The following is a 15,159-nucleotide window of genomic DNA, read 5'->3' as shown; positions in this document are numbered from 1 at the left end:
CCAAATAAATAAGATAGATTCCAATATATAATGTTATAAAATCAATTCTTGATTTAGTTCATTTATGTAAAAGTGACAAGTTTAACATGTCGTGGTTAGAAAGGCGAATTCATAGTCTTCGGTCGACAGGAAAACTAAATCTCCCATCCGAAAAGGATTTCAATGCTCAGTTGCTCGCAGACAAGAAGTATGTGGCCGATGTCAAGCTTACAAAGTACCTTAATCTCAGTCGCATTCCAATCACAACATTTGAAGGAATTCCAAAACTTCCAAAATGCTTAGAACTTATCGCTGATAATATTTTACTTGAATCTTTAAAGAACATTTCTGCTTTTCCACATTTAAGAAAAATCTCGCTCAAGAATTCAACAAACATCAACAAGAAACAATTAAACTTATCATTGGTTATCGCTCTTCCTGATTTAGTATCTATTAACGGTAAAATTATCCCAGATTTAGTTAAAAAGAAAGCACAAAAGTATCCTTCATATTCAGCACAGCTAATTAACAAAGGCTGGATTGCAGAAATCCCATGCCCAACAAGCGAAGAGCTGAAACAAATTTGCGAACAATATGGCGTCGAATATCTTGAAGATGATGCTGATTTAGAAGAGTCAGAAAAGGAGCAAGAAGCAGCAGAAAATGATCTTGAATACGATTTCGAGGATACAATTGCATTCCTTCACAAAGCTCATGAAGATATGCTTGTCCGTTCTCAAGCAATCTTCGGCATTGTCGGAGACGAAGAACCATTTAATACTCAACTCTCAGAACTCTTGGCAACTCATGGAGTCAACATTGAACCATCAGATTCAGATGCTTTGATACATGTTGTTCAAACTCTTTGCGACTCTGCCACCCAGTAATTTTTTTGTTTAAACATTAGTTTTTTTTGTCTTGTGCGCGTAAATATTAAATCTATTTTTCTAATTCTTTTTTTCATCTTCAAAAAATGATATTTATTCTTATCTGTATCTAGTCATCTGAAGAGATTCAGTACAGAATTAACATATATTGAACTAAGACATTTGCATTGAAAGAAATCGAATCAAAATTCTTGGAAAAAAGAATGATTAGCATTCGCGCTTGTGTACTTATGCACTAATAGTTACATTCTAATATATTTTCAAAAAAGTAGAAGTCACAAATCTTTTTAGTTGATGGAAATCTAAAATTTTTTAAAAATTTTGAGTCACTTTTTCACATCAAGTAATGAATAAAAAACTTTCTGATCTTCGTAACGCTATTAAAAGGATACGATTTAAGCCCGGAGAACCTGCATATCTTGTCTCGATGTCATTCTTCAACGAGTTGGAACAAAGTGCAAAAACGAATTTTCCAGTCACAATCATTGATAACTCATCACTGTTCAAAAAAGAGACATTTAAGCCTAATTTGAAGGAAGGTGTCGATTACATTACAGTTAATCAAGATATTTGGGATTCTTTACAAATGGAATACGAAATTAAGCGTGAAGCCAGGGTCAAAGTCCTTGACAATGGCCATCCTGAATTATATCCACTGAATATAACAGTTACATATAAAAATCAATCTCGTAGCATGATTATTAGCAGAAATGCAGATATGTCTAACTTATTGTTACGTGTTATCATGGAATTTATGATACCACAAGATCAACCATTCGATTTATATACTACTTCATCAAAAGAACCATTACCATTAGAAGGAAATGTTGTAGATGTACTTAAATCAAATTATAAAGTCGATGTTCGTCCAGTAGAACGCAAAAAATCAGATGCACCAGAGAAAGTCAAAGGAATCAAGACATTATACCAAACATTTACACCAGAAAAAACTACAAATCAAGAAAATATTTCACAAGAACAGACATCCGCAGAAAAAGAATCAGAAAAGAACGATGAAAATGACGAACAACAGACAGCTACCCAACCAGAAATGGAAAAACCAAAAGTAAAACCATGTGGAATGTTAAATCTCGGTAATACATGTTATTTGAACGCTTCTATACAATGCCTAGCTTCTATACCACAATTTGTACCAGCATTACAATCAGTAGATAGTCCACAACATAAAATAACCCATGCACTAAATTTTGTTCTTAATACACTCCACGAAAGAACCAATGCTTCATTTGATCCAACCAATTTCAAGTCCCAGCTTGGCGAATTCATCCCTCTTACGCGTGGTTTCGAGCAACAAGACGCCCATGAATTTACAACCGCTTTAATTGAGAAGTTACAAAGTGAAGTTCCCTCTGTTGCGTCACTTTTCTTCGGTCGCATGATTTTCCAAACTGTATGCGATAACTGCCACAAAGTTACAGAATCGACTGAAGCCTTTACATCCTTAAGTCTTCCTGTTGCTTCTGCTAGAAGAGTTTCATTTGTTCCATGGTCGATGGACTCTCCAATGACCAAAATGTTCCAACCTCCGAAAACAATCAATCATATTTTGGTAGGAGATGAAAATGAACATTATAAAATCATTGAATGGCCAGCATTGAACTTTGATGATGTTTATGCATTGGAAATCCCTCAGAACATGAAGTCAAACAAAAGCCTTGCAATAGTAAGAGTCAGAACAACAGATGGAGGACATTTCTTGACTTCTCCAATTTTGGTCGAAGTTCCTTTAGGCGAAAAAGTGTCACCAACAAGATTGGTCGGAATTGTAGGGTCCAGAATCAATAATTTGTGGGTGAAGGAGTTCCAGCAACAAGCGACACAGAACTGGAGAATTGCTGTTGGATACGAGCGCTTCAAGAAACCACAAGAAGGTCTTTTGTGCTCTGAAGAAATCGTTGTAGAAGTCAAGTCAAGTTTCACTTTCCCAGAAAAAGGATTCAAAGATATAAGATCTAATTATTCCTTGACAACTGCAAGCCTTTCTGACTTGATTACAACATTCTTGGCACCAAGCAGACTGGACCAAAACAATACTTGGAAGTGCCCATACTGCGAGGAATCGACAAGGGCTGTTAGAACAGCTCAAATTGTCTCGAGTCCGGACGTTTTGTTGGTCCAACTCAAACGGTTTTCGGTTGGAAAATTAAAAGTTGATAGAGATGCGACATCTGTCGAATTGCCTCAGAATATAGAGTTGGCAGGTAAGTCATTCGTACTTAGAGGTGTTGCCAACCACTCTGGAGGAACAGGTGCTGGTCATTACACTGCACTTTGCAAGAGAGGAAATTTCGTATTTAATTTCAATGACTCGAAGGTGTCTGTATCACAAGGTTTCCCAGCTGAATCATATGGAGCTTATGTTCTCTTCTATTCCGTTGAATGTGAAGAAAAACAATAATATTATTTTATATAGATTTTTTTTTGAACTATTCTGATAGATAAATAGATTTAAATAAACCCATTTGTTTCTATAATAAATATTCTTATTACTTATTTTTCAATTATCTAAGAATTTACTAAAATTGAATGTGATTCATTATTCTTTTATAATAAAATATGTCAATAAATGAAAATATCTGATACATAGGTAAAATTATGCAATATAAACCAATGATTACACATGAATCCATATTAATTTTATAAATTTATCAATGATATATCAATTTGTTTTAATACGATCTTGTGTTTGACAGTTACATATGCTTGTTGTTAATCATTTACTATTAAAAACATTCAAATATGTATTATTCAGTTGAAATCGATTTGATTTATTGCATAAAGTTTCGTTTTTGATCTTCGCTCATGAGGAATCAAAGCACTATCTGGATGTTACCTTAAATATTAAAGAAAATCAATGGGTTAAACTCTTTACATAAAACGTGGGTTTTACACGCGCTAACCCCTGTAACGTCTCAAACGGCTCTCAATTGGAGCTAAGATGTCGAAGGAAGCAGGATATAACTTACAAAAGCTAACCAATGTCACAGATAACCTATTTATACAATATGTACGTGTAGCATACTTAACTCTTCTTCCAAATCAGCTTCAAGAATATTTTCAAATATTAATATCGCATTTTTCTCATCGTTTGCACACAGATGCAGGAAATGAAATCATTTCAGGACTTTGTCGTGTAATGAATTTAGAAAAAGCCGGTGAAATTTTCGAACAAAATGGTTTTATAAGACAACTTCCATTCAAACAAAAGCAATATACAACACAACTTCTCGATTTTCTCTTTTTCTTAGTAAATAAAGCTCCGAATTGTTTTGATGACAAAGCAGCAGCTCAAATTGCACTTCTTGTTGAACAAGAGCCTAGAAAATGCTTAACTCTTCTTGCATTTTATGCTCAGCAGTACGATAAAATCCGCGATCCAATGCCATTCCTCGATATTTTATTTCATGAATCGAAAAACTTCAGATCTTCTGACTGTATAGCCGATTACATATCATTACTTATCTGGCTATTACGGCAATACCCCAGATTTGCCGAAGAAAGGCTCGAACATTGCTGGTCGTATCTTTTAGATATGCTCACAATTACAACAGCCAGCCACATCTGCATGATATACAATGGCCTATGCGCTGTATACGAAATCAATCCAGAAAAGGTCAAAAAATTCGGAATTCCGTCCGAAGCAATTGCTTGCCACGTACAACACAGATCCACACAACAAGCAACTTTATCTTTACTTATACGATACCCGCCACCACCAGACGCTAAGTACATCGAACAGATTATCTTAATTTTGACAGAAATTGCAACTTACGACGAAAAAGCTACCTTACTTTTACTAGAATTAGCCATGGAAGAGTCCAATTGCAAGATTCTTGTCAACAACTCAGAATGGATGTGCAGATCACTCCCAAGAACCCTAGATACACTAAGATTGTTCGGCGTGGTCATTCTCCATGAAAGTTTGAGACCGGCTATCGTTGAATGTCCAAATACAATTGCATTTTTCATGTCACTTTTACAGGTAAATTCTGTTGGTGTTTGCAATGCTGTTTGTACTATTATGAAGCGTCTTCCGTTAACAGTAGAGTTCGTATTCAGTTTGAGTTCATCAGGTTTCCTCGCGGGATATTTCGGAGAAGCGAGAGAAATCAGTGAAAAAAAGTCAGTTGAATCATCCGCACAAATGTCAGTTCAACTTTCTGCTTTGAGATTGTTAGATACATTGGCAAGAGTCAGGTTCGTTCAGGAGTTCATGGACATGATACCTTTGGTCGTTGACTTGTGTAGGACAGGAAAAGAACTTGCTCTTCCTGCTTCGGCTGTAGCAGTAAGATTGGTCAGATATCCGAAATGCGCGAAAGAAATGAAAGCAAGGAAATTGGATGAGTTTTACAAACAGCCAATCGCAGATCCAAGGGTGAAGAAGTATGGAGATAAGTTCTTGGCTGTTTTGAGCAAGATAGAGTCACAATTATCTCAATGATAATATTATTTTGTTTTGTATTTTTGTTTATTATTTTAAATAATTAAATAAAAAGTCTAATTTTTGAAATTTATTGTGGGGTTTATTATTTTAAGTCAAATTGAATTGATCTAAATATTTGATTAACAATAGTTGAGATCAATATTGATCAGAAAATTGAAAACATCTTTCAGAAAGCATTCAATCTAAAAAAATTTTGACATCAATTTTTAAATAGCTTTTGAAGAAAATTATCAAGACAATGATCGAATACTATATTCAACAAATGGTGTTACCGATATTGAGATCAAATCTGACTGCGAGGTCATCTATGGACAACTTGGACCCTCAATCTGTCTAAACTATGCATTTGAAGGAAGTAAGAACACACTTAAGTCTGTCAGATTTCAACAAAATTCCAAGCTTAATACAATTGGTGATTGCGTATTTAGCAGCTGCTCAAAACTCAAATCAGTTGATTTTTCAAATTGCAATTATCTTAGAATAATTAATTCGCGTGCATTTCTCTCATGTACTTCCTTAGTTAATATTTCATTACCATCATCTGTTCAAGTTTTATCTGAATATTGTTTTGCAAACTGCTATATACTCGAAAATATTTTTATTCCAAGAGATTCAGAACTTCAGACAATAGGATTAGGATGTTTTAAAAATACAATCATAACAAAACTTTTCATTCCAAAACACATGTCTGTGATGGATGGGAAAATCGTTTCACCTCAAACACTAAAAACAATAGAATGTGATGAACAAAATGAATTTTTCACATCAGTTGATGGAATTTTGTATTCAAAAAATAAGAAAATATTGATATGTTTCCCAGGAAATCATTCAAAATCATTTACAACTCCTGATTTTATTGAGAAAATAGGAAGTTATTCTTTTGGATACTCTTTAATTGAATCAATTATTTTCACTCCAAATGTAAAAACACTCGATACATGTTCATTTGCTTATTCACATTTAAAATCAGTGAATATTCCAAACACTCTTCAGTTTATAAGATCTTGCGAGTTTATTGAGTGTAAATTTCTTACTGAAATCGTTTTGGGAAATGATGTGAGAACAATAACACCAGGATGTTTTTATGGAACAAATATATCAAGTATAATATTCCCAGAAGGGTTGTTAACAATAGGCCATACAGCTTTTGCATATTGTAATAATCTCAAAGCTGTAACAATTCCGAGATCAGTGAATTCTCTTGGAGGCCAATGTTTCCCTCCTCAGACTGTTATCACATTCGCAGATGGATCTCCTTTTTTCCAAGATGATCAAGGACTGATATATAATTCACGAACCACACTTATTTTATATATTATTGAAAGTGATTCATACACAATTCCATCATTCGTTGAAACAATTCACAATAATGTTTTCAGTGGTAACAACATATTAAAAACAATTATTTTTGAAGCAGAACCAAAAATTAAAGAAATAAAAGATTATGCATTTAGAGATTGCAAAAATCTTTCAAATATAATCCTTCCAGTTTCTATTTCAAATATTGGAATATTTGCATTTTCTGGTTGCGATTCTCTTAAAACAATTAAATTCGGAAAAAAATTACAAAGAATTAATAAAAATGCATTTTTAGATTGCTTTCATCTTGAAACTATTGAATTTTCAGAATGCGAAAGTGTATCAATTAATGAATTTGCATTTGCTAACTGTAATAATCTCAAAAATATTATTTTTTCAAATAATATAACAACGATTCAGAGTTCATGTTTCTTGAATTGTTTTTCGTTGAGAGAAATTGTTTTCCCATCATCGTTAGAGAATATTGATACATATGCATTCAGTAACACAGGAATCACGAACATCACATTCCCAATTGACTCTAAACTTACATCTATTGGTATGGGCTGTTTCAGCAAATGTTATAATCTTTCACACATCACACTTCCTCCAAATGTCAAAGAGATCGGCTCCAACTGCTTCGAGAACACGAACATCACAACTTTCACAGTTCCAAATCGCACAGAGTACATGTCAGACTACGTCTTCAAAGGATGCAAAAATCTCGTCAAGTTCACAATCCCACAAGACTGCTCTCTTCGAAACATCGGCAACTTGTTCTTCGACGGATGTTCATCTCTTTCTGTCATCGAATGTCCACGAAGTGAATACTTCTCAGTCGATGTCGGTGCTCTTTACAACAAGTCGGAGACAGTCCTCTTCTGCTTCCCTCCAGCGTCATATATCAAGTTCTTCAACCTCCCACAGACACTCCGAACTATATCATCAGGCGCATTCATCGGATGCAGAAATCTGATCAGCATCTCTATCCCAGACGACTCCGTTCGTACCATCAAACAATATGCATTCGCGAACTGCTCTTCACTGACATCGATCAACATCCCTAAGTGCGTCGAAAACGTCGAGAGTTCTATCTTCTTCGGATGTGATCATCTTCGATGTGGTGTCATCATCGAGAACAGGTCAATCTCATTCATTCGAAAAATCATATCAGAATGTCTTCTTAACCCTAAAGCTATATACTCATGTGACTTCCTTACATGTCAATGCAGAATCATCAACGCCGAAATCACAAAATCACTTCTCTATGCATTCACTATTATTCTATACATTGGAATGTTATAAAGATATAAAACATCATTCAAATAAAATTTATTTTTATGCATTTAATTTACTATGATAAGTTTAATTTATTCATTTACATTTCACAAATTGAATCATTTGGTGTGAGAAAAATTTTTAAAAAATTGAAATTAATGAAATTCTATTCTAAGTTAAGGCTGTACTTATGCCCATTTGACTTTAAATCAAATTTTTGACAACCAGCGTGAAGTGTCATTGAACTTTAACCTTAATGACATGCCATAGGGGCGTAAGAGCAGCCTTAATTATATTATAAATATCATTTGGGAAAATTGAGAGGGTCAGTTCATTTGCGATTACCCCCTTCAATCTAAAAAATTTTTTGACACCAATTTCTAAATAGCTTTTGAAGAAAATTATCAAGACAATGATCGAATACTATATTCAACAAATGGTGTTACCGATATTGAGATCAAATCTGACTGCGAGGTCATCTATGGACAACTTGGACCCTCAATCTGTCTAAACTATGCATTTGAAGGAAGTAAGAATACACTCAATTCAGTTACATTTCAACAAAATTCCAAGCTTAACACAATTGGTGATTGCGCATTTTATCAATGTTCAAAACTCATCTCCGTTGATTTTTCAAATTGCAATTATCTTAGAATAATTAATACATATTCATTTTATCTATGCAAATCTCTAGCCAATATTTCATTACCATCATCTGCTCAAGTTTTATCAAAATATTGCTTTTCATATTGCAGAAAACTAGAGAAAATCATCATTCCTATGGGCTCAGAACTTCATACTATTGAAAGAGGCTGCTTCTGTGGAACAATTATCACAACTCTTTTCATTCCTAAATACGTTTCTATAATAAACGCAAATATAGAATCATCTCAAACACTGAAATCAATCGAATGTGATGAACATAACGAATTTTTCACATCAGTTGATGGAATTTTATATTCAAAAGATAAGAAAATACTAGTGTATTTCCCAGGAAATCACTCAAAATCATTTACAACTCCTGATTTTATTGAGAAAATAGGATATTATTCAGCTGGATACTCTTTAATTGAATCAATTATCTTCACACCAAATGTCAAAACGCTGGAGTCTTATGCATTTGTTTATTCATGCTTGAAATCAGTTAATATTCCAAATACTCTTCAATTTACAAGTTCTTGTGCATTTGCAGGTTCTAAGCATCTTACTGAAGTCACATTTGGAAATGAGTTAAAAATAATTTCACCAGGATGCTTCCAGGAAACCAATATTTCAAGTATTACATTTCCAGAAGGTTTGTTAACAATAGGCGATACAGCTTTTGCATATTGTAATAATCTCAAAAATGTTACAATTCCGAGATCAGTGAATTCCCTTGGCGGTCAGTGTTTTTCTCCTCAGACTGTTATCACATTTGCAGACGGATCTCCATTTTTCCAAGATGATCAAGAACTGATATATAATTCACGAACAACACTTGTTTTATATTTGAGTGAACGAGATTCATACACAATTCCATCATTTGTTGAAATAATACACAACAGTGTTTTCAGTGGCAACAATCATTTAACAACCATTCATTTTGAAGAAGAATCGAAACTTAAAGAAATAAATGATTATGCATTTAGAGGTTGCATAAATCTGACGAGCATCGAAATTCCAGATTCAGTTAACAAAATTTCCAATTTTGCATTTTCTGGTTGCACTTCTCTGAAAAAAATTAAATTCGGATATAAATTAAAAGAAATTTATTTTAAAGCCTTTGCTGAATGTTTAAACTTAGAATTAATCGAATTTTCCTGTTCTGAATATGTAACAATTAGAGAAAATGTATTTACTAATTGTAATAATCTCAAAAATATTATTTTTTCAAATAATATAACAATGATTCAGAGTTCATGTTTCTTGAATTGTTTTTCGTTGAGAGAAATTGTTTTCCCATCATCGTTAGAGAATATTGATACATATGCATTCAGTAACACAGGAATCACGAACATCACATTCCCAATTGACTCTAAACTTACATCTATTGGTATGGGTTGTTTCAGCAAATGTTATAATCTTTCACACATCACACTTCCTCCAAATGTCAAAGAGATCGGCTCCAACTGCTTCGAGAACACGAACATCACAACGTTTCATAGTTCCAAATCGCACAGAGTACATGTCAGACTACGTCTTCAAAGGATGCAAAAATCTCGTCAAGTTCACAATCCCACAAGACTGCTCTCTTCGAAACATCGGCAACTTGTTCTTCGACGGATGTTCATCTCTTTCTGTCATCGAATGTCCACGAAGTGAATACTTCTCAGTCGATGTCGGTGCTCTTTACAACAAGTCGGAGACAGTCCTCTTCTGCTTCCCTCCAGCGTCATATATCAAGTTCTTCAACCTCCCACAGACACTCCGAACTATATCATCAGGCGCATTCATCGGATGCAGAAATCTGATCAGCATCTCTATCCCAGACGACTCCGTTCGTACCATCAAACAATATGCATTCGCGAACTGCTCTTCACTGACATCGATCAACATCCCTAAGTGCGTCGAAAACGTCGAGAGTTCTATCTTCTTCGGATGTGATCATCTTCGATGTGGTGTCATCATCGAGAACAGGTCAATCTCATTCATTCGAAAAATCATATCAGAATGTCTTCTTAACCCTAAAGCTATATACTCATGTGACTTCCCTACATGTCAATGCAGAATCATCAACACTGAAATCACAAAATCACTTCTCTATGCATTCACTATTATTCTATACATTGGAATGTTATAAAAATATTTATATTAAATGCTTTTCTGAGTAATATATATCTGAATACACAGCATAATATTTAAATAATTATAGTAATAAAAATTTAATAGAATAATACCCTTGGTATAACATTCTTTGATTTTACTTAATACCCTTGAAAACAGATTCATATCATTCATTAATTCATTTCTTATATCATTTCGGAAATAAAATTTTTACACACAAATAACTTTAAGCTTAATTAACTCACACATATATCACAAATTAAAGCAGTTGGTGTGATAAATAAAATACCCTCAATTTTTTACTTTTGCAACTCAATATGGAGAAATTTTTTCAAATTATAGAACTATTTGAAATACATTAGAGACCAACATTGATATGGAAGCATAGTATATCAAAAAGCCTTTATAATGGTAATACTATGATGGACAAATACTAAAATTTGACTCAGTTATAATCAAATTTTTGATCTCAGGGCACACATATCACAAATTAAAGCAGTTGGTGTGATAAATAAAATAAATGAAATGCTTACTCACCAATAATTTGATGTTAAGTCAATTATATTATAAATATGATCAATATAAAAATTTGATCAATTACAGTTGAAATCAATAATGATCAGATTTTGAAAAGATTTTCAGAAATCATTCAATCTTAAATTTTTTTGACATCAGTTTTTAAATAGTTTTTGAAGAAAATTATCAAGAAAATGATCGAATATTATATTCTACAAATGGTGTTACCGATATTGAGATCAAATCTGACTGCGAAATCATCTTTGGACAACTTGGTCCACTAACATGCGGAAATTATGCATTTGAAGGAAGTCGAAACACACTCAAATCTGTAAGATTTCAACAAAATTCTAAACTTAACACGATCAGCGACTGTGCATTTTTCAGTTGCAGAAAACTCATCTCAGTTGATTTTTCAAATTGCAATTATCTTAAAACCATTAAGACATCTTCATTTTATCTATGCAAATCTCTAGTCAATATTTCATTACCAACATCTGTTCAAGTTTTATCAAAATATTGCTTCAAGTATTGTTTGAGATTAGAAAATATTCTTGTTCCAAGAGATTCAAACCTTCATACTATTGAAAGAGGCTGCTTCTGTGGAACAATTATCACAACTCTTTTCATTCCCAAATACGTTTCTATAATAAACGCAAATATAGAATCATCTCAAACACTGAAATCAATCGAATGCGATGAACAAAATGAATTTTTCACATCAGTTGATGGAATTTTGTATTCAAAAAATAAGAAAATATTGATATGTTTCCCAGGAAATCATTCAAAATCATTTACAACTCCTGATTTTATTGAGAAAATAGGAAGTTATTCTTTTGGATACTCTTTAATTGAATCAATTATTTTCACTCCAAATGTAAAAACACTCGATACATGTTCATTTGCTTATTCACATTTAAAATCAGTGAATATACCAAATATTCTTCAATTGACAAGTTCTTATGAGTTTGTGTACTGTAGGCTTTTAACAGAGGTTATGCTTGGAAATGAGGTTAAAGCTATTACACCAGTATGTTTTAAAGGAACTAATATTTCATGTATTACATTTCCAGAAGGATTGTTAACAATTGGTTTTACAGCTTTTGCAAATTGTAATAATCTCAAAGCTATAACAATTCCGAGATCAGTGAATTCTCTTGGAGGTCAATGCTTTCCTCCTCATACTGTTATCACATTCGAAGATGGATCTCCTTTTTTCCAAGATGATCAAGAACTGATATATAATTCACGAACAACACTTGTTTTATATTTGAGTGAACGAGATTCATACACAATTCCATCATTTGTTGAAACAATACACAACAATGTTTTCAGTGGTAACAATCAATTAATAACCATTCATTTTGAAGAAGAATCGAAACTTAAAGAAATAAAAGAAAGTGCTTTTAACAATTGCATAAATCTAACAAACATCGACATTCCAAATTCTGTAATTAGAATAGAAACTTGGGCATTTTTTGAATGTATTTCTCTGAAAAAAATTAAAATTGGACATCAATTAAAAGAAATTTATTTTAAAGCCTTTAGTGGATGTTTACATTTAGAATCAATCAAATTTTCCTGTTGGGAAAATGTAACAATTAGAGAATTCGCATTTGCTAACTGTAATAATCTTAAAAATATTATTTTTTCAAATAATATAACAGCGATTCAGAGTTCATGTTTCTTGAATTGTTTGTCGTTGAGAGAAATTGTTTTCCCATCATCGTTAGAGAATATTGATACATATGCATTCAGTAACACAGGAATCACGAACATCACATTCCCAATTGACTCTAAACTTACATCTATTGGTATGGGTTGTTTCAGCAAATGTTATAATCTTTCACACATCACACTTCCTCCAAATGTCAAAGAGATCGGCTCCAACTGCTTCGAGAACACGAACATCACAACGTTCATAGTTCCAAATCGCACAGAGTACATGTCAGACTACGTCTTCAAAGGATGCAAAAATCTCGTCAAGTTCACAATCCCACAAGACTGCTCTCTTCGAAACATCGGCAACTTGTTCTTCGACGGATGTTCATCTCTTTCTGTCATCGAATGTCCACGAAGTGAATACTTCTCAGTCGATGTCGGTGCTCTTTACAACAAGTCGGAGACAGTCCTCTTCTGCTTCCCTCCAGCGTCATATATCAAGTTCTTCAACCTCCCACAGACACTCCGAACTATATCATCAGGCGCATTCATCGGATGCAGAAATCTGATCAGCATCTCTATCCCAGACGACTCCGTTCGTACCATCAAACAATATGCATTCGCGAACTGCTCTTCACTGACATCGATCAACATCCCTAAGTGCGTCGAAAACGTCGAGAGTTCTATCTTCTTCGGATGTGATCATCTTCGATGTGGTGTCATCATCGAGAACAGGTCAATCTCATTCATTCGAAAAATCATATCAGAATGTCTTCTTAACCCTAAAGCTATATACTCATGTGACTTCCTTACATGTCAATGCAGAATCATCAACACTGAAATCACAAAATCACTTCTCTATGCATTCACTATTATTCTATACATTGGAATGTTATAAAAATATTTATATTAAATGCTTTTCTGAGTGATTTATGTTAATAGACACATATACTAGAAGTGTTTCAACCTCAAATTGAATACAATGTTAGGTTAATATGATTTTCAAATATATATTTCATATGTGACTTCATATTTAAAATGAAAAATACCTAAATTTAAGTTTTAAATCAGAATTGTATATTCCTTTTGATTATTTCATCTGAAAAATAGACATTTTTACTCACTAATAACTTTATGCTCAGTTTACTCTCATATACACGACAAATTAAAGCAGATAGTGAGATAAAGAGTAGGGGTAATTTTAGCTAAAAGTGACACACCCTTCACGGGTGTGATTACCGATCGGTAATTTCGACAGTTTAGAATTTAAAATTTTTTATGGAACTGTTGCGAGTTTCATAAAGAATTTAAGGAATATAAGCAAAGATTTGAATCAAAATCTTAGACCTAAGCCGCTCGATTCGCTCGCGGCTTCCGCGAATTACAGATCAGCAAAGATTTGAATCAAAATCTTCGAACTAAGCCGATCGCTTCGCTCGCGGCTTTCTTTATTATTTTAAATTTGCATATTTCCATCAAATGTTCATAAGGTAAAAAATTTCGTTTATATTATTGCAAAATAAAATCTTCATTATCAAAATAATATTAAATGATAATATAATATAATTTATAAACAACTATTATTTAATAAAGTTTAATTGCCAAGGTTCATCTAATATTTTGATTTTTAATGTTTTATGAATTTTATTTATCATGTATATATCTAATGAAGATTATATATGTAGAAGATAAGTACCTTAATATGTACGTAAAAATTAATGAAATTTATTTTGAATGTAGAACCGAGCAATTTTCAAATTTTGTGCTTTTTTTGAATTTTCTCGATACCAGATAAGTTGTGTTGGCTAAATAATATATGGATACAATGTGTCTTATAGATGAATATATGCACAAAGTTTAAGAGGCCATTTTCTTTCAGAAACCGAGATTTGTGAATTTTTTCAAATTTTGTGCTTTTTTTGAATTTTCTCGATACCAGATAAGTTATGTTGGCTAAATAATATATGGATACAATGTGTCTTATAGATGAATATATGCACAAAGTTTAAGAGGCCATTTTCTTTCAGAAACCGAGATTTGTGAATTTTTTCAAATTTTGTGCTTTTTTTGATATTGAAATTTCATTTCATTTTTTTGATGCATATCGATGCACCATGCGAACTTAAAGAAAGGCTATCTTATATAGATGCTATGAAAGCTGTCATTGATAACGAATGCCATGCAGGTTGTCCATATCAATTAAAAAAAATCCAAATTTAGGGGGAACAAAATTAAAATTCAGGTGCAGTGCAAATAAATGTGAAGCATGTATCTCATTTCTAAAGGATGATGAAGAATATATCCTAA

The 15,159-nt window shown here is 32.9% G+C and overlaps 5 protein-coding genes and 1 pseudogene across 6 annotated transcripts, besides 1 other annotated feature; all 6 read left to right on the top strand.

Annotated features, from left to right (window-relative positions):
* Positions 1–79: 79 nt before the first annotated feature.
* Positions 80–1,012, top strand: TVAGG3_0563120 (ribonuclease inhibitor domain-containing protein; the record flags this gene model as incomplete). Its single annotated transcript, XM_001309888.1, has 1 exon — positions 87–866. The coding sequence occupies one exon, from the start codon at positions 87–89 to the stop codon at positions 864–866; it is 780 nt and encodes a 259-aa protein (XP_001309889.1).
* Positions 1,013–1,195: 183 nt separating this feature from the next.
* TVAGG3_0563110 (ubiquitinyl hydrolase protein) lies at positions 1,196–3,348 on the top strand (the record flags this gene model as incomplete). The annotated part of the gene is made up of 1 exon (XM_001309887.1): positions 1,213–3,285. The coding sequence occupies one exon, from the start codon at positions 1,213–1,215 to the stop codon at positions 3,283–3,285; it is 2,073 nt and encodes a 690-aa protein (XP_001309888.1).
* Positions 3,349–3,639: 291 nt separating this feature from the next.
* Positions 3,640–5,399, top strand: TVAGG3_0563100 (protein kinase protein; the record flags this gene model as incomplete). Its single annotated transcript, XM_001309886.1, has 1 exon — positions 3,826–5,331. The coding sequence occupies one exon, from the start codon at positions 3,826–3,828 to the stop codon at positions 5,329–5,331; it is 1,506 nt and encodes a 501-aa protein (XP_001309887.1).
* Positions 5,400–6,018: 619 nt separating this feature from the next.
* Positions 6,019–7,938, top strand: TVAGG3_0563090 (antigen BSP-related family; the record flags this gene model as incomplete). The annotated part of the gene is made up of 1 exon (XM_001309885.1): positions 6,019–7,938. The coding sequence occupies one exon, from the start codon at positions 6,019–6,021 to the stop codon at positions 7,936–7,938; it is 1,920 nt and encodes a 639-aa protein (XP_001309886.1).
* A 321-nt stretch (positions 7,939–8,259) lies between these two features.
* Positions 8,260–10,729, top strand: TVAGG3_0563080 (annotated as a pseudogene). The gene has a single exon: positions 8,692–10,690. A coding segment is annotated over exon 1 (1,999 nt).
* Positions 10,730–12,187: 1,458 nt separating this feature from the next.
* TVAGG3_0563070 (ribonuclease inhibitor domain-containing protein) lies at positions 12,188–13,750 on the top strand (the record flags this gene model as incomplete). Its single annotated transcript, XM_001309883.1, has 1 exon — positions 12,188–13,750. The coding sequence occupies one exon, from the start codon at positions 12,188–12,190 to the stop codon at positions 13,748–13,750; it is 1,563 nt and encodes a 520-aa protein (XP_001309884.1).
* A 289-nt stretch (positions 13,751–14,039) lies between these two features.
* Positions 14,040–15,159: part of a mobile genetic element that runs on past the window's edge.

Source organism: Trichomonas vaginalis, chromosome II, assembly GCF_026262505.1.
Source record: "Trichomonas vaginalis G3 chromosome II, whole genome shotgun sequence".
In the NCBI taxonomy this organism is placed as follows: Eukaryota; Parabasalia; order Trichomonadida; family Trichomonadidae; genus Trichomonas; species Trichomonas vaginalis.
Note: the sequence above shows the minus strand (reverse complement) of the source record. Positions and strands in the feature narration are given on the sequence as shown.